The 24,171-nt window shown below is 41.9% G+C and overlaps 1 protein-coding gene across 1 annotated transcript in view; it reads left to right on the top strand.

The window, feature by feature from the left end:
* LOC139411905 (serine-rich coiled-coil domain-containing protein 1-like) overlaps positions 1–24,171 on the top strand; it is a 109,008-nt gene that overhangs the window by 7,709 nt on the left and 77,128 nt on the right. Inside the window, exons 3-5 of the mRNA XM_071158657.1 lie at positions 3,117–3,310; positions 15,114–15,204; positions 17,107–17,374. Coding sequence (XP_071014758.1) covers positions 3,117–3,310; positions 15,114–15,204; positions 17,107–17,374 — 553 coding nt within the window. The remainder of the gene's footprint in view (positions 1–3,116; positions 3,311–15,113; positions 15,205–17,106; positions 17,375–24,171) is intronic.

Genomic DNA, 24,171 nt, shown 5'->3' with positions numbered 1-24,171 from the left:
TTTGAAGAGCCCTGCTCTAGTCACACGTGGATAACAGCTACTGGGAGAATTGCTAGACTTTGGCTATGTTTTTCTGAAACAGCCCACTAAACTTGAGTTCCCCTGCCAAACTTGAACAGTGCTTTGAATATGATTATGTCTGAATAGTTTTCCTTGAGACAACTGTGTGTTAATAGCATTAGTTAGCCTACTGGTTGTGGGCGGTGTTAGGCAATCCATAATGATAACACATCCCTTTTGTTGTTCATTTTTTATGTAAAGCCTATTTCTTGGGCTACTTTGCAATGTTTCCAACTAAGCTGCACTCAGCCCCCGGGACTGCTGTGCAGAAGAAATATCACCCTGCTCAGAGAAGCACAAGATTGAACTCAATGTTCTAGAGTTTTCCCCGTTAGTTAACACTATCAACGTTCTAAAGTTTTCCCCTTTAGTTAACACTATCAATGTTCTAAAGTTTTTCACTTTAGTTAACACTATCAACGTTCTAGAGTTTTCCTCTTTAGTTAACACTATCAACGTTCTAGAGTTTTTCACTTTAGTTAACACTATCAACGTTCTAGAGTTTTCCTCTTTAGTTAACACTATCAATGTTCTAAAGTTTTCCTCTTTAGTTAACACTATCAACGTTCTAGAGTTTTTCACTTTAGTTAACACTATCAACGTTCTAGAGTTTTTCACTTTAGTTAACACTATCAACATTCTAGAGTTTTTCACTTTAGTTAACACTATCAATGTTCTAGAGTTTTCCTCTTTAGTTAACACTATCAATGTTCTAAAGTTTTCCTCTTTAGTTAACACTATCAACGTTCTAGAGTTTTTCACTTTAGTTAACACTATCAACGTTCTAGAGTTTTCCCCTTTAGTTAACACTATCAACGTTCTAGAGTTTTCCTCTTTAGTTAACACTATCAACGTTCTAAAGTTTTCCCCTTTAGTTAACACTATCAATGTTCTAAAGTTTTCCTCTTTAGTTAACACTATCAACGTTCTAGAGTTTTTCACTTTAGTTAACACTATCAACGTTCTAGAGTTTTCCCCGTTAGTTAACACTATCAACGTTCTAGAGTTTTTCACTTTAGTTAACACTATCAACGTTCTAGAGTTTTCCCCTTTAGTTAACACTATCAACGTTCTAGAGTTTTCCTCTTTAGTTAACACTATCAACGTTCTAGAGTTTTCCCTTTTAGTTAACACTATCAACGTTCTAGAGTTTTCCCCTTTAGTTAACACTATCAACGTTCTAGAGTTTTCCTCTTTAGTTAACACTATCAACGTTCTAGAGTTTTCCCTTTTAGTTAACACTATCAACGTTCTAGAGTTTTCCCTTTTAGTTAACACTATCAACGTTCTAGAGTTTTCCTCTTTAGTTAACACTATCAACGTTCTAGAGTTTTCCCTTTTAGTTAACACTATCAACGTTCTAGAGTTTTCCCTTTTAGTTAACACTATCAACGTTCTAGAGTTTTCCCCTTTAGTTAACACTATCAACGTTTCCCTATACTGTGGGAATTGTGATCGAATCAACACAATATTCAACCTTTTCAGTGCAACATACTGAAATAAAACAAACAATATTTTCTTGTGGGCAGAGTTCATTGAAGTATGTTCATATTCCACTGACAGGCACGACTCAGGCCCATACTCTACACAGACCGGTGTGCCATAACCAGAGTTATGGGAGCCCTATATGCAAATAGACCATTTTCATATATGGATCTGTGCCGTTCACTTTGAACTGAACTGTGTTTACAGCATGAGTGGTCGTGAGTAGATGCGCTTGTTTTGAGATCAAAGCAAGAGCTGCATGTAGCCGCCACGTGTGTACATTTGTTAATATTTTTTGCCAGTAAGTGAGTTATTAGTCCAGTTATAGCTAATTTCTATTCAGCAATGGGGGAGTGGTTGTTTCGTACAAGAGCACAAAACGTGCATTTCTAGCCCTCAGGTAAAGATCTTTTTTTCTGTCTTAAGGGGCAGTGTTGTATTTTGAGACAGGCTTGAATAAACTAAGTAGCCAATAGACCCCTTTCTGCATTTGCAAATATTGCCGCACGAGGGCGATGCACCCAAGTTGGTGGCAGAACATGGGGGATTTCTTATAGAACGGCAGCAAAAAAAAGCCTCTATTTACATGTTGCGTTTGAGTGCATTTCATACTACTTTTGGATTATAATTGGATTTTAAGGCTTGTATGAATGTCCTGCTTAATATGTCTGTCATCAACGCAAATCAACTGCATTATACTTTAAAAAAAATAAAAAATTAAAACACTTCAACCTGTAAAATAGCTCTTTGGCGACTATTCAAGCAAAAGTACAAAAAAAAAAAATTGTAAGCGTATGAGAACTTAAAACAGTTATTTTATCCAGGCTGTATCACATCCGGCTGTGATTGGGAGTCCCATAGGGCGGCGCACAATTGGCCCAGTGTCGAGCGGGTTTGGCCGGGGTACGCCGTCATTGTAAATAACTTTTTTTAAAGTGTATTTATTATTATTTTCTCCCCAATTCTGTGGTATTCAATTGGTAGTTGTCCCATCGCTGCAACTCCTTACGGACTCGGGAGAGGCAAAGGTCGAGAGCTGCGCGTCCTCTGAAACACGAACCAGCTAAGCTGCACTGCTTCTTGACACAATGCCCGCTTAACCCGGAAGCCAGCCGCACCAATGTGTCAGAGGAAACACTGCACCTGGCAACCGTGTCAGCGTGCATGCGCCCGCCCACCACAGGTGTCGCTAGAGTGCGATGGGACAAGGACATCCCTGCCGGCCAAACCCTCCCCTAACCCGGACGATGCTGGGCCAATTGTGCGCAAATAGCAATTCCATCACTACATTGAAAAAAATACCTTTACGTTAGTGTAAAGATGACCCAAAATCATCTGGCTCCTTGAAATCAGTGAAGCTGTTGTTGCAAAACACTGGATCATTCCAGGCTTGCAATAGCCAATCGATTGTTTTCTTGTTTTTAAGTTTTTCCCCAATGTGTAGGATAGTCTTTGTTTTTGTGTTTGACTGTCGAATAGGACAGTCTGTTCACTTGTCTTATTGCCTCTGTTTTGCCTAGGTCTCCACATCAGTCTCTTCTGTTTTTTTGTCTTGTGCTCTGCCTCTCCAGTGTCCATGTGCAGCAGCGGCGCCAGTCCCTACCATGAAGTGATACGCATGGAGCGCCGGCTCCGCTCCTCCTCGGAAGGGGCTGGGGTGCCGCGGCGGCTCCACCTCAACCTCAAAGAGCCCCACAGCGCCACCGAGGGTAACGTCCTGCTCAGAAAGAGGAACAACTCATCCTCCTCCAAGCTGGGCAGCCTGGTAGGTGTTTACGTCACTACAGTACAGTTACAGTCCAGTACATTAGGGTTACAATTAGGGTTGCAAAACTACCGGTAATATTCCAAAGTAAGCAGAATCTTCTATGGCAATCTATGGTAACTTTGATTATTTATACTTCAATTACATAATGTTAAAATCAAATTGTATTAGTCACATGCACCGAATGGTGTAGACCTTACAGTGAAATGCATACTTATGAGCCCCTAACCAACAATGAGATTTAAAAAAAAAAATATATGATTAATAATAAGAAATAAAAGTAACAAGTAATTAAAGAGCAGCAGTAAAATAACAATATCAAGACTATATACAGGGGGGGACCGGTAAAGAGTACATTTTTATCTTCCTCTGACACCGCCTGGTAAAGAGGTCCTGGATGGCAGGAAGCTTGGCCCCAGTGACGTACTGGGCCGGACACACTACCCTCTGTAGTGCCTTGCGGTCGGAGGCCGAGCATGGAATTGCCTTCATTTCTCAGAACAAGAATAGACTGACGAGTTTCAGAAGAAAGTCTTTGTTTTTGGTCATTTTGAGCCTGTAATCGAACCCACAAATGCTGATGCTCCAGATACTCAACTCGTCTAAAGAAGGTTAGTTTTATTGCTTCTTTAAAACGTTTTCAGGATTGGTGTGTCCCCTGCGGGACGGTTGAGTTAACGTAGGCTAATGCGATTAGTATGAGTTTGTAAGTTACAAGAACATTTCCCAGGACATAGACATATCTGATATTGTCAGAAAGCTTAAATTCTTGTTTATCTAACAGCACTGTCCAATTTACAATAGCTATTACAGTGAAATAATACCATTGCTATTGTTTGAGTGCACAGTTTTGAACATGAAAAGTTATTAATCAGTACAACAGTTTTTAGCTGTGCTAACATATTTAGCAAAAGGGTTTTCTAATGATCAATTTAAAATTATCAACTTTGATTAGCTAACACAACGTGCCATTGGAACACAGGAGTGATGGTTGCTGATAATGGATTTCGGTACGCCTATGTGGATATTCCATAAAAATCTGCCGTTTCCAGCTACAATCGTCATTTACAACATTTAACAATGTCTACACTGTATTTCGGATCAATTTGATGTCACAGCTATAATGTGAATTACATTATCTCTATGGCTGAACCACCCTCTATGGCTGGACCACCCTCGGTCACAGCTATAATGTGAATTACATTATCTCTATGGCTGGACCACCCTAGGTCACAGCTATAATGTGAATTACATTATCTTTGACTAGACCACCCTAGGTCACAGCTATAATGTGAATAACATTATCTCTATGGCTGGACCACCCTAGGGCACAGCTATAATGTGAATTACATTATCTCTGACTAGACCACCCTAGGTCACAGCTATAATGTGAATTACATTATCTCTGACTAGACCACCCTAGGGCACAGCTATAATGTGAATGACATTATCTCTGACTAGACCACCCTAGGTCACAGCTATAATGTGAATGACATTATCTCTGACTAGACCACCCTAGGTCACAGCTATAATGTGAATGACATTATCTCTGACTAGACCACCCTAGGTCACAGCTATAATGTGAATGACATTATCTCTGACTAGACCACCCTAGGGCACAGCTATAATGTGAATGACATTATCTCTGACTAGACCACCCTAGGTCACAGCTATAATGTGAATGACATTATCTCTGACTAGACCACCCTAGGGCACAGCTATAATGTGAATGACATTATCTCTGACTAGACCACCCTAGGTCACAGCTATAATGTGAATGACATTATCTCTGACTAGACCACCCTAGGGCACAGCTATAATGTGAATGACATTATCTCTGACTAGACCACCCTAGGGCACAGCTATAATGCGAATTACATTATCTCTGACTAGACCACCCTAGGTCACAGCTATAATGTGAATGACATTATCTCTGACTAGACCACCCTAGGGCACAGCTATAATGTGAATTACATTATCTCTGACTAGACCACCCTAGGTCACAGCTATAATGTGAATGACATTATCTCTGACTAGACCACCCTAGTTTAGCCATTAAGAAGAAAAGCAAAAAATGTGCTTTTCTTTCAAAAACAAGGACATTTCTAAGTGACCCCAAACTTTTGAACGGTAGTGTATGTGTATTGAACAATATTCCCGAGGAAAAACAATACTGCGTGGATGTTTTGGAGTCTGATAACTCTGAGGAGGACGTTGGAAAAAGTATCTTGGGTATTGAGTAGACTGATACCCCATTTCATTGATCCCCAATCCTTAGGTAAAGCTGTACAGTGCTATATGAATGTCACCGAGGGTGTCACCGAGTAGACTGATACCCCGTTTCATTGCTTCACATTCCAACCATGTTTAACATGATCTAGTCTAAATATGGCATGATTCCACCAATTGTAACCTTCTGCATCACTTTCAAAGAGGTACTTTTATTATAAAGGCAAATCGCAAATTCCACTATGGTGCCTAATCCTTATTGTGGCCAACTTCACAACACATAACCCGGTCAGGTTGAGCCTCACTAGCCAGATGAAGCTAGCTGACTGCTTATAATGTTAGCTTTGGGCAACAGGGTTAAGTGGCTGGCTAGCTGTTTTATTTTCATGAACTGAAGTTAAATTTCAATAGGCGAAGTGTCTACCTAGCTAATATTTACAAGGATTCCTAAATCATTGCTAAGAATAATGAAAATGACTGCAGTTTCTACTGGTCGTTGCTTTCAGGCTGGTTGTATTGGTGCTAGCTAGGTACCAAGCTAATGCTAGCTAGCTACCCATCTCAGAAGTTGCGGTCGAACAAGTAATGCTTAATTACCAACGCGATATTGTAAACACATCGTTCGTGGCCGGTATTTGCTTGTTTGCAGACTTTTTTTGTACAGCTTTGACAGTGCTACTGATAGTAGTGGTGGCGCTTGGGCACCTGCAAATTCAGAACACACAACATTCTATAATAGAACTGTGTTATTTGACGTGTCAAATTAAAAGCTTATTTAACACGTCAAATAGTGTTATTGACTTGTATCTTTTTTGACGCGCAAAGACCCAAATGGCATTCCATAGTATTTTGTGAAGCTAATAGCAGTGATGTTATTACTGTGTAACTCCGTTAGGGCAACATCTGAAAAATAGCGCACTTGTGGACCGGTGCTCGACCAGTCGCAAAAGCCAACATCACCCACGACGGAGAACGGTTGATTGTCAATGGCAATGAATTCCATTATCTTGGCATTAATGGATTTCGCCTTTGAGTTGTCTCGCTGACATTTTCTTACTCTTTCAAATGACTGCTCGACTTGTTGACCGCTCGATCCACACAGCACACATTGTGGGCTATGTTAGGAATGCTGTGTTGCACGTGTAGCGCAACATTTTACGTGGCGTCATTACGTTATATAGGTATGCACGTCATCTACCTACGTTATATAGGTATGCATGTCAGCTTTGACATCAGTTGTGCACATCGGCGTTAAACTAAACATCGGGCCGGTGCCGATGTTGGTATTTTTAGCTAATATCGGCCGATTCTGATATGTTCACCGATATATTGTGCATCCCTAGTTCAAAGTTCTTGAAATTTTCCTGATTGACTGACCTTCATGTCTTAAAGTAATGATGGACTGTCGTTTCTCTTTGCTTATTTGAGCTATTCTTGCCATAAAATGGACTTGGTCTTTTACCAAATAGGTGCTATCTTCTGTATACCAACCATACCTTGTCACAACACAACTGATTCCACAAATTAACTTTTAAAAAGGTACACCTGTTAATTGAAATGCATTCCAGGTGACTACCTCATGAAGCTGTTTGAGAGAATGCCAAGACTGTGCAAAGCTGTCCTCAATGCAAAGAGTGGCTACTTTGAAGAATCTCAAATATAAACTATATTTTCATTTGTTTAACACTTATTTTTGGTTACTATATGATTCCATATGTATTATTTCATATTCTGCAATGTAAAAAATAGTACAATTAAGAAAAACCCTTGAATGAGTACATCAGCTGATATCTCAAAGTGCTGTACAGAAACCCAGCCTAAAACCCCAAACAGCAAGCAATGCAGGTGTAGAAGCACGGTGGCTAGGAAAAACTCCCTAGAAAGGACAAAACCTAGGAAGAAACCTAGAGAGGAACCAGGCTATGAGGGGTGGCCAGTCCTCTTCTGGCTGTGCCGGGTGGAGATTATAACAGAACATGGCCAAGATGTTCAAATGTTCATAAATGGCCAGCATGGTCAAATAATAATAATCACAGTAGTTGTCGAGAGTGCAGCAAGTCAGCACCTCAGGAGTAAATGTGTCTTCAGTGTCTTTAGATAATTTTGTCAGATGTTACTATGGAATACTGAAGTATAATTACAAGCATTTCAAGCATTTCAAGTGTCAAAGGCTTTTATTGACAATTACATGAAGTTGATGCAAAGAGTCAATATTTGCAGTGTTGACCCTTCTTTTTCAAGACCTCTACAATCCGCCCTGGCATGCTGTCAATTAACGTCTGGGCCTCATCCTGACTGATGGCAGCCCATTCTTGCATAATCAATGCTTGGAGTTTGTCAGAATTTGTTGGGGTTTGTTTGTCCACCCGCCTCTTGAGGATTGACCACAAGTTCTCAATGGGATTAAGGTCTGGGGAGTTTCCTGGCCATGGACCCAAAATAGCAATGTTTTGTTCCCCGAGCCACTTAGTTATCACTTTTGCCTTATGGCAAGGTGCTCCATCATGCTGGAAAAGGCATTGTTCGTCACCAAACTGTTCTTGGATGGTTGGGAGAAGTTGCTCTCGGAGGATGTGTTGGTACCATTCTTTGGTACCAAATTTGATTTGATTTATTCATGGCTGTGTTCTTATGCAAAATTGTGAGTGAGCCCACTCCCTTGGTTGAGAAGCAACCCCACACATGAATGGTCTCAGGATGCTTTGCTGCTGGCATGACACAGGACTGATGGTAGTGCTCACCTTGTCTTCTCCGTGCAAGCTTTTTTCCTGATGCCCCAAACAATCGGAAAGGGGATTCATCAGAAACAATTACTTTACCCCAGTCCTCAGCAGTCCAATCCCTGTACCTTTTGCAGAATATCAGTCTGTCCCTGATGTTTTTCATGGAGAGAAGGGGCTTCTTTGCTGCCCTTCTAGACACCAGGCCATCCTCCAAAAGTCTTCGCCTCACTGCAGATGCGTGCAGATGCACTCACACCTGCCTGCTGCCATTCCTGAGCAAGCTCTGTACTGGTGGTGCCCCGATCCCGCAGCTGAATCAACTTTAGGAGACGCTCCTGGCCTTCGCTGGACTTTCTTGGGCGCCCTGATGCCTTCTTCACAACAATTGAACCGCTGTCCTTGAAGTTCTTGATGATCTGATAAATGGTTGATTTAGGTGCAATCTTAGTGGCAGCAATATCCTTGCCTGTGAAGCCCTTTTTGTGCAAATCAATGATGACGGCACGTGTTTCCTTGCAGGTAACCATGGTTGACAGAGGAAGAACAATGATTCCAAGCACCACCCTCCTTTTGAAGCCTCCAGTCTGTTATTCAAACTTAATCAGCAGGACAGAGTGATCTCCAGCCTTTTTCTCGTCAACACTCACACATGTGTTAACAAGAGAATCACTGACATGATGTCAGCTGGTCCTTTTGTGGCAGGGCTGAAATACAGTGGAAATGGTTTTGGGGGGATTCAGTTCATTTGCATGGCAAAGAGGGACTTTGCAATTTATTGTAATTTATCTGATCACTTTTCATAACATTCTGGAGTATATGCAAATTGCCATCATACAAACTGAGGCAGCAGACTTTGAAAATTAATATTTGTGTCATTCTCAAATCTTTTGGCCACGACTGTAGATGTGTCCAAACTTTTGACTTGTACTGTGTGTATATATACACAGTATATACATTATACTATATTACAGTACATGAAAGGACAGCACATTAGGGGTGCTTAGTAGGTGTTTACAGCACAGGACAGCAGGACAAGACAGCAGGGGAGATGGGAGCGGTGCTAGCACCATTAGTGTTGCGGACTAAATAGCTTAGTCAATGGCCACATCCTCTTCTGGATTACACTCCCACACGGGGATAACAGCACCTCCCCTGAATCAAACATACTAATCCTTTAACTAACTGCTTTGCAGATCAGTGCAACAGGCAGCCCCTTCCAAGGCGACAGCGATTTGTCACTCAAGGGATTGCTCACACCTCCTTCCCTGTCTGGCCACTCCAATCCACATCCCTGCATGAACAGTAAACACTTGTGCTTATTTTGTAGTGCATCATACTAAGATGTATTTAGTTTTGGGAGTGGCACAAACACCCCTCGTCTTCCATACTCAGAAGGGAAAGCACATGTGCGATACTTGCATGTGTGGCTAAATCTGCGGTTGATGAAATGTAAGTGGCGGCAGTCTCTCCAATCTTGGTTTGAAGTTTTTCCACCAAGCTCTCCCGTGGGGAATCGGAGAGCGTGGCCGTAGGAGTGTATTACCAATTTATTCTCCTTCTTTTGCCATCCTCTTTTTAAATTTGTGGGAATAACAGAAGGCACTCCAGTGTGACGAGCAAAGCTTCACTGAGATGCTGAAGTGTTTTCCATCGCCGTGTTGAGTAGGCTCGTGGTTTCATGAGCAGTCAAGGGCAATGCAGAGGCGGGCTAAAGTCTGTTTGCTGGACAAGTACAAGGGAACACTGGGGAAATAACCCCCCCCCCCCTCCCCCCTTCTCTGTGTCATAATTAGAATACACTCAACAGCCAACAGGATATGGTTGCTCCTTCTTCTACTGTGGGTTCAGGATACACAATCAAGTGCAGAAACGTGTTAATGCCATTTCCACAGAAATAAAATGATGTATAGTAGATGATGAATCCACTTCATAAGCCATGCTAAGAGTAGCGTGTGTCTTTTGAAGGAACAAGTAAAAATACATTATCATTCAACATGGAGTCGTTAACCAACCCTTATTACTAAATATTTGGGAATTGTAATAGGGTTGGGTGATATTTGGGAATTGTAATAGGGTTGGGTGATATTTGGGAATTGTAATAGGGTTGGGTGATATTTGGGAATTGTAATAGGGTTGGGTGATATTTGGGAATTGTAATAGGGTTGGGTGATATTTGGGAATTGTAATAGGGTTGGGTGATATTTGGGAATTGTAATAAGGTTGGGTGATATTTGGGAATTGTAATAGGGTTGGGTGATATTTGGGAATTGTAATAGGGTTGGGTGATATTTGGGAATTGTAATATGAGTTGGGTGATATTTGGGAATTGTAATAGGGTTGGGTGATATTTGGGAATTGTAATAGGGTTGGGTGATATTTGGGAATTGTAATAGGGTTGGGTGATATTTGGGAATTGTAATAAGGTTGGGTGATATTTGGAAATTGTAATAGGGGTTGGGTGATATTTGGGAATTGTAATAGGGTTGGGTGATATTTGGGAATTGTAATAGGGTTGGGTGATATTTGGGAATTGTAATAGGGTTGGGTGATATTTGAGAATTGTAATAGGGTTGGGTGATATTTGGGAATTGTAATAGGGTTGGGTGATATTTGGGAATTGTAATAGGGTTGGGTGATATTTGGGAATTGTAATAGGGTTGGGTGATATTTGGGAATTGTAATAGGGTTGGGTGATATTTGGGAATTGTAATAGGGTTTGGGTGATATTTGGGAATTGTAATAGGGTTGGGTGATATTTGGGAATTGTAATAGGGTTGGGTGATATTTGAGAATTGTAATAGGGTTGGGTGATATTTGGGAATTGTAATAGGGTTGGGTGATATTTGGCAATTGTAATAGGGTTGGGTGATATTTGGGAATTGTAATAGGGTTGGGTGATATTTGGGAATTGTAATAGGGTTGGGTGATATTTGGGAATTGTAATAGGGTTGGGTGATGTTTGGGAATTGTAATAGGGTTGGGTGATATTTGGGAATTGTAATAGGGTTGGGTGATATTTGGGCAGACCTTTTCTACGATATGCTGTTCCTGATATCACGATTTCCGATATAACTGTTTTATGACGTTAATGACTAGATAATTAAAATGTTTGTTTTTATTTACATATTATAGTCACATCCTCATTAAAGGTGCACAATGATCGCGCCACCAGTTCCTCGTTGCAAAAATTTGAATCGTTCGCCTAAATTCAGTGTATGTGACAAAACAAGCAAGGATAGTGTAGATAATCAGTGTACCATTTAAACTGCTGTGAAATATATTTTCCAAAAGCCAAAATATTGTATTTTCAGTTGTTTGAAGCTGGTGTACAAAACCGAAAGTAAATGACGCAAAAACTAAACTTATGAACGGGATGCATAGAAATAGCACACATAGAACGGATGTACCATCTCCTAGACTTGCTTTCAATGAGAATGACAGATCTATAACTCACATTTCTATATGAATTTGGTTGGGTCGCCCAAAAAGTTACATATTGCAGCTTTAAATAATCTTTAGTATGACTATAAAATAAGACAGTTCTTTCATTTAGACTTTATTTTCAACTTGTTCATATAACTGATAAAACTGCACAGAGTATAGTCAGAGTATAGTCTTAACCATCACGATATATCATTAATGTCAAATATCACGATATTCGATTTAATCATATATTGTCCCAACCCTAAATTGTAATCTGCCCTGGCCTGTAGTAGACTGGTAATGAAACATTTGAGTACTTATTTGAGTGAATTGTACCTTTAACACGAATCTCTCTATGAATATCCCCTCCTTAACACTTGTGAAAGTTTTATATCTGGGTATTCACCAAGAACCAAACTGAAGCAAACGGATTTGTCCAATAAGAGACTCTTGTTTGAATTTTTCCGTTGCAAAATGTTCTGCTATTGTGCAAAACGATTTGCTACGGTATGCATTAATGAATACACCCCTGGTTTCTGGACCCTCTGCAACTGCAAATCTTTCCTGTATTGATCGTCTTGAATTTATGCCACAGGTGCAGAATGAATGTAATATCTACTGTCCCAAAGTCTTTCTAGGTGAAAAATAAGAGACCTACTGAAGTTGGCAGTGAAGAAATGGATCCTTGTTTTAACAAGCCACCATTTCAAATCAAATACATTTGTATTTGTCACATGCGCCGAATACAACAAGTGTAGGTAGACCTTACAGTGAAATGCTGAATACAACAGGTGTAGTAGACCTTACAGTGAAATGCTGAATACAACAGGTGTAGTAGACCTTACAGTGAAATGCTGAATACAACAGGTGTAGTAGACCTTACAGTGAAATGCTGAATACAACAGGTGTAGGTAGACCTTACAGTGAAATGCTGAATACAACAGGTGTAGTAGACCTTACAGTGAAATGCTGAATACAACAGGTGTAGTAGACCTTACAGTGAAATGCTGAATACAACAGGTGTAGGTAGACCTTACAGTGAAATGCCGAATACAACAAGTGTAGGTAGACCTTACAGTGAAATGCTGAATACAACAAGTGTAGGTAGACCTTACAGTGAAATGCTGAATACAACAGGTGTAGTAGACCTTACAGTGAAATGCTGAATACAACAGGTGTAGGTAGACCTTACAGTGAAATGCTGAATACAACAGGTGTAGGTAGACCTTACAGTGAAATGCTGAATACAACAGGTGTAGGTAGACCTTACAGTGAAATGCCGAATACAACAGGTGTAGGTAGACCTTACAGTGAAATGCCGAATACAACAGGTGTAGTAGACCTTATAGTGAAATGCTGAATACAACAGGTGTAGTAGACCTTACAGTGAAATGCTGAATACAACAGGTGTAGGTAGACCTTACAGTGAAATGCTGAATACAACAGGTGTAGTAGACCTTACAGTGAAATGCTGAATACAACAGGTGTAGTAGACCTTACAGTGAAATGCTGAATACAACAGGTGTAGGTAGACCTTACAGTGAAATGCCGAATACAACAGGTGTAGGTAGACCTTACAGTGAAATGCTGAATACAACAGGTGTAGGTAGACCTTACAGTGAAATGCCGAATACAACAGGTGTAGGTAGACCTTACAGTGAAATGCTGAATACAACAGGTGTAGGTAGACCTTACAGTGAAATGGTTACTTACAAGCCCTTAACCAACAATGCAGTTTTAAGAAAAATCAGTGTTAAAGTATTTACTAAATAAACTGAAGTAAAAGATTCCGGTTAGTTGAGGTAATATGCACGTGTAGGTAAAGGGACTATGCCTATATAATAAACAGTGTGTCCATTTAGCATTAAAGTGACAATCAGAAGTTGAAACAATGACAAAGTTGGATCCTCGCCCCTGTTTTGGTAAAAATTTGAGGGATGGGCCTGGGGAAATTTAACCACCCTCAAAATCATAGACAGGGCTATGGATGCAAGGACTGACCATCCAAGACATCAAAATTATAGTTGTAAACCATGTTTTGAGGCTATACAGTATTTGTTTACATTTACTTTGTTTACAAACAGTGGAGTAAAACAAGCTTATATTTTGTGTTCTGATGAGGTACAATAGTTGGAACTAAGCTCATGAGGGATTTCTAAGTTATATTCTTCAAGAATCAACAGGTACATGCCATTAATTTATAAGTCCAAAAATGAATGTAGCAACTGCAGATTGCCTCTTTTAAGATTCTCACTCAAACATCATTGCGGGGTAAAAAGGTCAGAGCTTGCACAGTGAAGCAGTATTAATACACATCTATCTATTGCTGGGGGGGTGACATTAACAGATTAGTTTAGCTCCAAATGATGTATATCTCATATGCCATTTATACAGAAATGGTTGAGCACCGACAGCATTTCTGCCATTTCACACACTTGACTTGAAGCTTGACATTTAGGGGCAGTTTCCCAGACACATTAAGCCTAGTCCTTGGACTAAAAATGTATTTCAATAGAGATTATCTGTTGAGCAGGCGTAGTTTTAATCTGTCCCCCTTAAAGTTGATCAAAGTGAGCAGAACCAGTTGGTGACATTGTTATGTTCAAACGGAGTTCATGTAGTCCAGAATGTCATATTTTTTTCTACGCTATTACATCGTAAACATACTTTGTTGTAAATTTGGTACACTGCACTGACATTTTGTCTAGTTGGTAGTCAACATTAATCTTACATGAATCGTATGATTCACCAGTGATAACGGCATCACATTTATTTCTCAATGTTCTCCAAATTATATGAACAAATACATTTTGTTTTACCATACTTTTTACCTTGTCCATCAGAAACCCTTAGAGAAGATGAATTATCTCCAAGACATCTCTAGTGTCACATCTTCTGCATTTCTATCTTTTTTTTCACCTGGAGACCCACCTGGGGAACTGTTTTTCTGGGTGTCACCACAAGATGGTAGCATATCCCTTTGAAACACAAGGGAAAGGGGTCAGCATGAACATGAATCCACAACCACTCCTCAGAATATGGATGCCTTTGAACATTTCAATGTTTACTGGGCCAATGGCTTCCCATTCTCAATGGATTAGATAATTGGTTCTTAGATAAAGATATTGGATTTCATAACCTTTGCCTTGGTGACCCCTTATGTTTCCAGCACAGCCATGAATGAACCCTAACAAAACATACAGAATGTCAATGCAAACAGAGTGACCTTGTATGTCTGTTTGTCTCATATCTGTAGTGCCAGGTTTTCTCACCTCCTAATTTTACAAGGAAAAACTCTGGGCCCTAGTTATAGCCCATAACTCCTGACGCTACTCCCAAAGTCAAGTGCCGTGCATCAAGCTAGTTGTTCAATTTGTCCAACGCTCTGAGTCACACATACATGTACGTTTCCTGTATTGTGTCCTCAGGACCTACTGAACAACCTGGGTTCCTCTGAGCTGGATGAGGATGACCTGATGTTGGACCTGGAGCTCTCTGATGACCAACGCCAGCGTCACGGTATAAACACTCCCCATTCACCAGCAAAGCGTCCCGGTATAAACACTCCCCATTCATTCATCAGCAAAGCCATCGGTTTCATTCCGAATGGCACCCTATTCCCTACATAGTGCACTACTTTTGACCAGGGCCAATCGGACTCTGGTCAAAAGTAGTGCACTATATAGGGAATAGTAGTGAGAGCCAGCCTCTCTGCTCCTCTGTCAGCCACCCATCCAGGGAAACTTTGGCCCTCAACTTTTGAGCATGACCTCTACATGTATATCCAGGGACACACCCTAGTTTAAGCAGGATAAACTTTGTTTGCGCAGATATTTAGGAAGTTTAGAAAAGGCCTACTTTAACTAGACCAAAGACACTTGCTAGGGTTGTGTTGTCACAACACAACTGATTGGCTCAAACACATTAAGAAGGAAAGAAATTCCACATATTAACTTCTAACAAGGCACAACTGTTAATTGAAATGCATTCCAGGTGACAACCTCATGAAGCTGGTTGAGAGAATGCCAAGAGTATACAAAGCTGTCCTCAAGGCAAAGGGTGGCTACTTTGAAGAGTCTCAAATATAAAATATATTTTGATTTGTTTAGCACTTTTAACTGGTACTATATGTGTAGATAGTATATTGAAAACCTAAACATAAAATGTATCACAAACTGTTTCTTCATAATGGTTATCGATTTGCACCCGTTAAAACGGTTTTGACATTGGGCTAAAATCACCAAAACAGGTTTGCCCTGCCTACTTATGCTTTCAGTACAAGATTCATTCTCTGATCCTTTAGGGGAATGTACAAAATGATAGTTCATACTGCAAGAGCGCTGATTGGTTCGAGGACGTCCTCCTTACTGTGTAAGTCTACGGAAGGGGGTGAGAACCATGAGTCTCCTAGGTTTTGTATTGAAGTCAATGTACCCAGAGGACGGAAAATGGCTGCCCTCCGGCTACACCATGGTGCTACTATAGAGGGTGCTGTTGAGGCTACTGTAGACCTTCATTGCTTATCTAACGGAAGGTCTGAGTCAGTTTCACAAGACTTCCATATCTCTAGGCATGCAACATCTATGGAGACTTCGAGAATTACCTTCAATCTTAATTCTCTTAACGTCCCCACTATGTTTGGAGAGGTTGCATCAGAACACGCTGAAGTACACATAAACACGTAGTGAGGGCAAAGCCTTTAGTCAGAGAGCCTCCCCAGGGTGTCATCATTAATACATGCAAAAAAAATATTTTTTGCATGCTAAGTACATTTTTTTATATACTAAGTGGTTCACAGACTGGCATGAAATCCCTGCAAAGATTTGATAAATCGCACACTTAAAGCGAAGTGATGAGGTGGTTTACTGAGGAAGAGAAGGAAGTGGGAAGCCTCACCCCAACTCAAATGAAGACGCGCGCACGCACACACACACACACACACACACATGCCTGAGTACAGACACACGAACACACAGATGCTCCTATTTTATCTCTCTCAGGTGGCTCCTTGGCATTTTTATTAAAAACCAGGCAGTTTCACAGCAATTTATGGGCTGCAGGGCAGAGACACACTCAGTTTTACCTTGAAACCGAGCCTTCCACATCCTTTTCAAAGATCTGGTTATTTCTGGTTGTCAAACCATTTTTCTTAGTAGTCTCTCTGCGTTAATGAGACTTTAACGGAGATGCCATTGTGCATTTGACTCTGAGCAGCATACAGTGAATAGAATGAAACGATTAGAAGTGCACTGTTCAATAATGGCACTTGTTATAGTATATTATCCAGGGTTGGCTACTCTAAACATGTTGTCAACTCTGTAAAACCAAACTTATTGTCTAACTGAATGTAATGTTGACTGAATGTAATGTTGACTGAATGTAATGTTGACTGAATGCTACTGCTTTTCTGTGTGTGTGTAGTATTCCGAGAGGACTCCAGTCAGTCCCTGTCCTCCTGCCTGAGTCTGCTGCACTCCCGCTTTGAGCCCTCTGGAGATGGGATTCCTGGCAGGGAGCCCTCTGGAGACGGGATCCTCGGCAGGGAGCCCTCTGGAGACGGGATCCTCGGCAGGGAGCCCTTTGGAGACGGGATTCCTGGCAGGGAGCCCTCTGGAAACAGGATCCTCGGCAGGGAGCCCTCTGGAGACGGGATCCCTAGCAGGGAGCCCAGAGGCGCCACCGCCCACAGGTGAGAGAGCCCAGCTGTCACTACATCTATACCACTCACAACAGCTGTCACTACATCTATACCACTCACTACATCTATACCACTCATTACAGCTCTCACTACATCTATACCTCTCACTACATCTATACCACTCACTACATCTATACCACTCACTACAGCCGTCACTACATCTATACCACTCACAACAGCTCTCACTACATCTATACCACTCACTACAGCTCTCACTACATCTATACCACTCACTACAGCTCTCACTACATCTATACCACTCACTACAGCTGTCACTACATCTATACCACTCACTACATCTATACCTCTCACTACATCTATACCACTCACTACAGCTGTCACTACATCTATACCACTCACAACATCTATACCTCTCACTACATCTATACCACTCACTACATATATACCACTCACTACATCTATACCACTCACTACAGCTGTCACTACATCTATACCTCTCACTACATCTATACCTCTCACTACATCTATACCACTCACTACATCTATACCACTCACAACAGCTGTCACTACATCTATACCACTCACTACAGCTCTCACTACATCTATACCACTCACTACATCTATACCACTCACAACAGCTGTCACTACATCTATACCACTCACAACAGCTGTCACTACATCTATACCACTCACTACAGCTGTCACTACATCTATACCACTCACTACAGCTGTCACTACATCTATACCTCTCACTACATCTATACCTCTAACTACATCTATACCTCTCACTACAGCTCTCACTACATCTATACCACTCACTACAGCTGTCACTACATCTATACCACTCACTACAGTTCTCACTACATCTATACCTCTCACTACATCTATACCACTCACTACAGCTGTCACTACATATATACCACTCACTACAGCTGTCACAACATCTATACCACTCACTACATCTATACCTCTCACTACAGCTGTCACTACATCTATACCTCTCACTACATCTATACCTCTCACTACATCTATACCACTCACTACATCTATACCACTCACTACATCTCTCACTACATCTATACCACTCACTACAGCTCTCACTACATCTATACCACTCACTACAGTTCTCACTACATCTATACCTCTCACTACATCTATACCACTCACTACAGCTGTCACTACATATATACCACTCACTACAGCTGTCACAACATCTATACCACTCACTACATCTATACCTCTCACTACAGCTGTCACTACATCTATACCTCTCACTACATCTATACCTCTCACTACATCTATACCACTCACTACATCTATACCACTCACTACAGCTGTCACTACATCTATACCACTCACTACAGCTCTCACTACATCTATACCTCTCACTACATCTATACCACTCACTACATCTATACCTCTCACTACATCTATACCTCTCACTACATCTATACCTCTCACTACATCTATACCTCTCACTACATCTATACCACTCACTACATCTATACCACTCACTACAGCTCTCACTACATCTATACCACTCACTACAGCTCTCACTACATCTATACCACTCACTACATCTATACCACTCACTACATCTATACCACTCACTACAGCTCTCACTACATCTATACCACTCACTACAGCTCTCACTACATCTATACCACTCACTACAGCTCTCACTACATCTATACCACTCACTACATCTATACCACTCACTACAGCTCTCACTACATCTATACCTCTCACTACATCTATACCTCTCACTACATCTATACCACTCACTACAGCTCTCACTACATCTATACCACTCACTACAGCTCTCACTACATCTATACCACTCACTACAGCTGTCACTACATCTATACCACTCACTACAGCTTGTGAGATTATTGGTGATTGTACTGTAGCCCTTTACACTCATTACACCGATTTGGACACTGATAAACACTTAAGTTGGAATGCAGTGTATGGCAGGTAACATGGTATACCTGACGTCGGAGCTCAGGTTCTCCGCTTCACAGCACCTTATGGGTTTTGACTGACAGCCGTTATATACTTGAGCACTGTGCACGACAAGAAGATGCCCCCATTCCTCCTGCTAATTGGGCTACTTTTGCGAATTTGTTGTTGTCTGAGTGAGGTAAATGCTGTAAATCGAGAGGAGCTGATGTGTTCTGAAAGATGAGACGTTGAATATTATAATAAATTGCGCTTTGATGTCATACAAGTAAACTTCACATTTCACTTCACATTTCCATGTTTGAAAACGCAAGTAATTTACAATAACAACGATTATGATCGCTGTGTATGATCCACAGTTACAAGAATGACATGAGTTATACCCTGGGTTGTCCTGAACAGCTGCAGAACTCCCACTTGAATGCACTCATCACTCCATTCTATGCGCAGCAAAATTGTAACCTGTATGACTGAAGTGCCTTTGGAAAACCTAACACTAAGATCAGATTTTATAACTTCCAAATGCCCACCTGACCCAGATCTGCTATTTTTATAATGGAACGTTTTTGTTATTGGGTAAACAGCAGTAATTGTGTGACGGTTGGGACTCGGGGCTGTGTTCCAAACTAAAAATGACAAGCGTGCATGCTCCAGTTCCTCCAGTTCCTTCATTTGTTGACTTCTGTAACCATAAAAGTCTTGGTTTCATTCATGTTAACATCAGAAGCCTCCTCCCTAAGTTTGTTTTATTCACTGCTTTAGCACTCACCGCCAATCCTGATGTCCTAGCCGTATCTGAATCCTGGCTTAGGAAGGCCACCAAAAATTCTGAAATTTACGTCCCAAACTATAACATTTTCCGCCAAGATAAAACTGCCAAAGGGGGTAGAGTCGCAATCTACTGCAGAGATAGCCTGCAGAGTTTTGTCATGCTATCCAGGTCTGTACCCAAACAATTTGAACTTCCACTTTTAAAATTCTACTTTTCCAGATACAGGTCTCTAACTGTTTCCGCTTGTTATAGACCCCCCTCAGCCCCCAGCTGTGCCCTGGACACCATATGTGAATTAATACCCCCCCCCCCCGCATTTATCTTCAGAGTTTGTACTATTATGTGACCTAAACTGGGATATGCTTAACACCCCGGCCGTCCTACAATCTAAGCTAGATGCCCTCAATCTCACACAAATTATCATGGAACCTACCAGGTACAACCCTAAATCTGTAAACATGGGCACCCTCATAGATATCATCCTGACCAACCTGCCCTCTAAATAAACCTCTGCTGTCTTCAACCAGGATCTCAGCGATCACTGCCTCATTGCCTGCGTCCGTAATGAGTCCGCAGTCAAACGACCACCCCTCATCACTGTCAAACGCTCCCTAAAACACTTCAGTGAGCAGGCCTTTCTAATCGACCTAGCCCGGGTATCCTGGAAGGATATTGACTAGATTCCGTCAGTAGAGGATGCCTGGTTATTCTTTAAAAGTGCTTTCCTCACCATCTTAAATATGCATGCCCCATTCAAAAAATGTAGTACTAAGAATAGATAAAGCCCTTGGTTCACTCCAGACCTGACTGCCCTTGACCAGCACAAAAACATCCTGTGGCGTACTGCATTAGCATCGAATAGCCCCCGCGATATGCAATTTTTCAGGGAAGTTAGGAACCGTAATACACAGGCAGCTAGGAAAGCAATGGCCAGCTTTTTCAAACAGAAATTTGCATCCTGTAACTCAAACTCCAAAAGGTTCTGTGACACTGTAAAGGCCATGGAGAATAAGAGCACCTCCTCCCAGCTGCCCACTGCACTGAAGCTAGGAAACACTGTCACCACCGATAAATCTACGATATTCAAGAATTTCTATAAGCATTTTTCTACGACTGGCCATGTTTTCCACCTGGCCACCCCAAGCCCGGTCAACAGCTCTGAACCCCCCACAGCAACTTGCCTAAGCCTCCCCCATTTCACCTTCACCTAAATCCAGATAGCTGATGTTCTGAAAGAGCTGCAATATCTGGACCCCTACAAATCAGCTGGGCTAGACAATCTGGACCCTTTCTTTCTAAAATGATCCGCTGCAATTGTTGAAACCCCTATTACTAGCCTTTTCAACCTCTCTTTCGTATCGTCTGAGATCCCTAGACTGGAAAGCTGCCGCAGTCATCCCCCTCTTCAATGGGGGAGACACTCTAGACCCAAATTGTTACAGACCTATATATATCCTACCCTACCTTTCTAAAGTCTTTGAAAGCCAAGTTAGCAAACAGATCACCGACCATTTCGAATCCCACCGTACCTTCTCCGCTATACAATCTGGTTTCCGAGCTGGTCATGGGTGCACCTCAGCCACGCTCAAGGTCCTAAACGATATCATAACCGCCATCAATAAGAGCCAATACTGTGCAGTTGTCTTCATCGACCTGGCCAAGGCTTTCGAATTCTGTCAATCACCGCATTATTATCGGCAGACTCAACAGCCTTGGTTGCTCAAATGACTGCCTCGCCTGGTTCACCAACTACTTCTCAGACAGAGTTCAGTGTGTCAAAACGGAGGCCTGTTGTCTGGACCTCTGGCAGTCTCTATGGGGGTGCCACAGGGTTCAATTCTCGGGCCGACTTTTTCTCTGTATACATCAATGATGTTGCTCTTGTTGCTGGTGATTCTCTGATCCACCTCTACGCAGAAGACACCATTCTGTATACTTCTGGCCCTTCTTTGGACACTGTGTTAACAAACCTCCAGATGAGCTTCAATGTCATACAACACTCCTTCCGTGGCCTCCAACTGCTCTTAAATGCAAGTAAAACTAAATGCATGCTCTTCAATCGATCGCTGCCCGCACCTGCCCGTCTAGCATCACTACTCTGGATGGTTCTGACTTAGAATATGTGGACAACTACAAATACCTAGGTGTCTGGTTAGACTGTAAACTCTCCCTCCAGACAAACATTAAGCATCTCCTATCCAAAATGAAATATAGCAAACAGCTTCCTATTTTGCAACAAAGCATCCTTCACTCATGCTTCCAAACATACCCTCGTAAAACTGGCTATCCTGCCGATCCTTGACTTCGTCGATGTCATTTACAAAATAACCTCCAACACTCTACTCAGCAAATTGGATGTAGTCTATTACAGTGCCATCTGTTTTGTCACCAATGCCCCTACACACAACTTCAACCTGTATGCTCTCGTTGGCTGGTCCTCGCTTCATATCTGTCGCCAAACCCACTGGCTCCAGGTCATCGATAAGTCTTTGCTAGGTTAAGTCCAGCCTTATCTCAACTCACTGGTCACCATAGCAGCACCCACCCGTAGCATGCGCTCCAGCAGGTATATTTCACTGGTCATCCCCAAAGCCAACTCCCCCTTTGGCTGCCTTCCCTTCCAGTTCTCTGCTGCCAATGACTGGAACGAATTGCAAAAATCACTGAAGCTGGAGTCTTATATCTCCCTCACTAACTTTAAACATCATCTGTCAGAACAGCTTACCAATCATTGCACCTGTACATAGCCCATCTATAAATAGCGCATCCAACTACCTAATTTCCATATTGTTATTTATTTTTTGCTCCTTTGCACCCCAGTATCTCTACTTGCACATTCATCTTCTGCACATCTATCACTCCAGTGTTTAATTGCTAAATTGTAATTATTTCACCACTATGGCCTATTTATTGCCTTACCTCCCTAATCATACTACATTTGCACACAATGATTATATAGACTTTTCTATTGTGTTATTGACTGTACGTTTGTTTATCCCATATGTAACTTTGTGTTGTTTGTGTCGCGCTGCTTTGCTTTATCTTGGCCAGTTCGCAGTTGTAAATAGGAACTTGTTCTCAACTGGCCTACCTGGTTAAATAAAGGTGAAATAAAAAAAGAATAAATGAGAAAGCCTGGAGAGCTCAAAAAAACATATCGTACAAGGCTCTTTTCCTTGAGTCATAAATGTATAAGGGCACAAGGCGAGACCCAAATGCAGACACAGGAGGCAGATGGTAGAGCTCTGATATTTATTATAACACGGGCTTAATCCTATACACGGAAAGTAGGGTGAATACGGAGGGTACGGGGTAACAAGAGATGGACAGCAGTGGATCTAAGGACTCTAGAGATGGGAAAAGGACCAATGAAATGGGGGGACAGTTTGCAGGACTCTTCTCGAAGGGGCAGGTCGTGTGTGGACAGCCATACCCTCTTCCTAATGCGGTAGTGGAGAGCTGGAGTCCAGCGGTGGTCCGCTTGTTGACGATACCTGGAGTTGGTCTTGAGAAGTGCTACCCGAGCTCGTCTCCAGGTACATCGACAGTGGCGGACGAACATCTGGGCCATGGGTACGTTGACTTCCGGTTCTTGTTCTGGGAAGAGTAGAGGCTGGTATCCCATGGAGCACTCAAAAAGGGAACAGGGAAGAGTGTTCCAGTGCATACTCCACCCAGTTAGTGGGGTTGGTTGAGATCAGGCATCTTAGGGTGGTCTCCAGGTCCTGGTTAGCCCGCTATGACTGGCCGTTTGATTGGGGAAGGAATCCATTGGATAGGCTGGCCGACGCCCCAATAAGGGTGCAGAACGCCTTCCAGAACTGAGACGAGAACTGAGGACCCCGGTCGGAAACCATATCTACCGGGAGTCCATGGATCCGGAAGACGTGCTGCACCATGAGCTGGGCCGTTTCCTTGGCAGAGGGAATTTTGGGGAGAGGCCTTTGAGAACTGATCTACCACCGTCAGAATGACGATGTTGCCATCAGACGGTGGAAGCCCAGTGACAATGTCCAGAGAGATATGGGACCAGGGACGATGAGGGACCGGTAGTGGCTGCAGAAGGAGCTTGCCGTAGAGTCTTGTTCTGAGC

The sequence above is a fragment of the Oncorhynchus clarkii genome, chromosome 6, assembly GCF_045791955.1.
Source record: "Oncorhynchus clarkii lewisi isolate Uvic-CL-2024 chromosome 6, UVic_Ocla_1.0, whole genome shotgun sequence".
Classification (NCBI taxonomy): Eukaryota; Metazoa; Chordata; class Actinopteri; order Salmoniformes; family Salmonidae; genus Oncorhynchus; species Oncorhynchus clarkii.
This window is presented reverse-complemented; position numbering and strand designations above follow the sequence as displayed.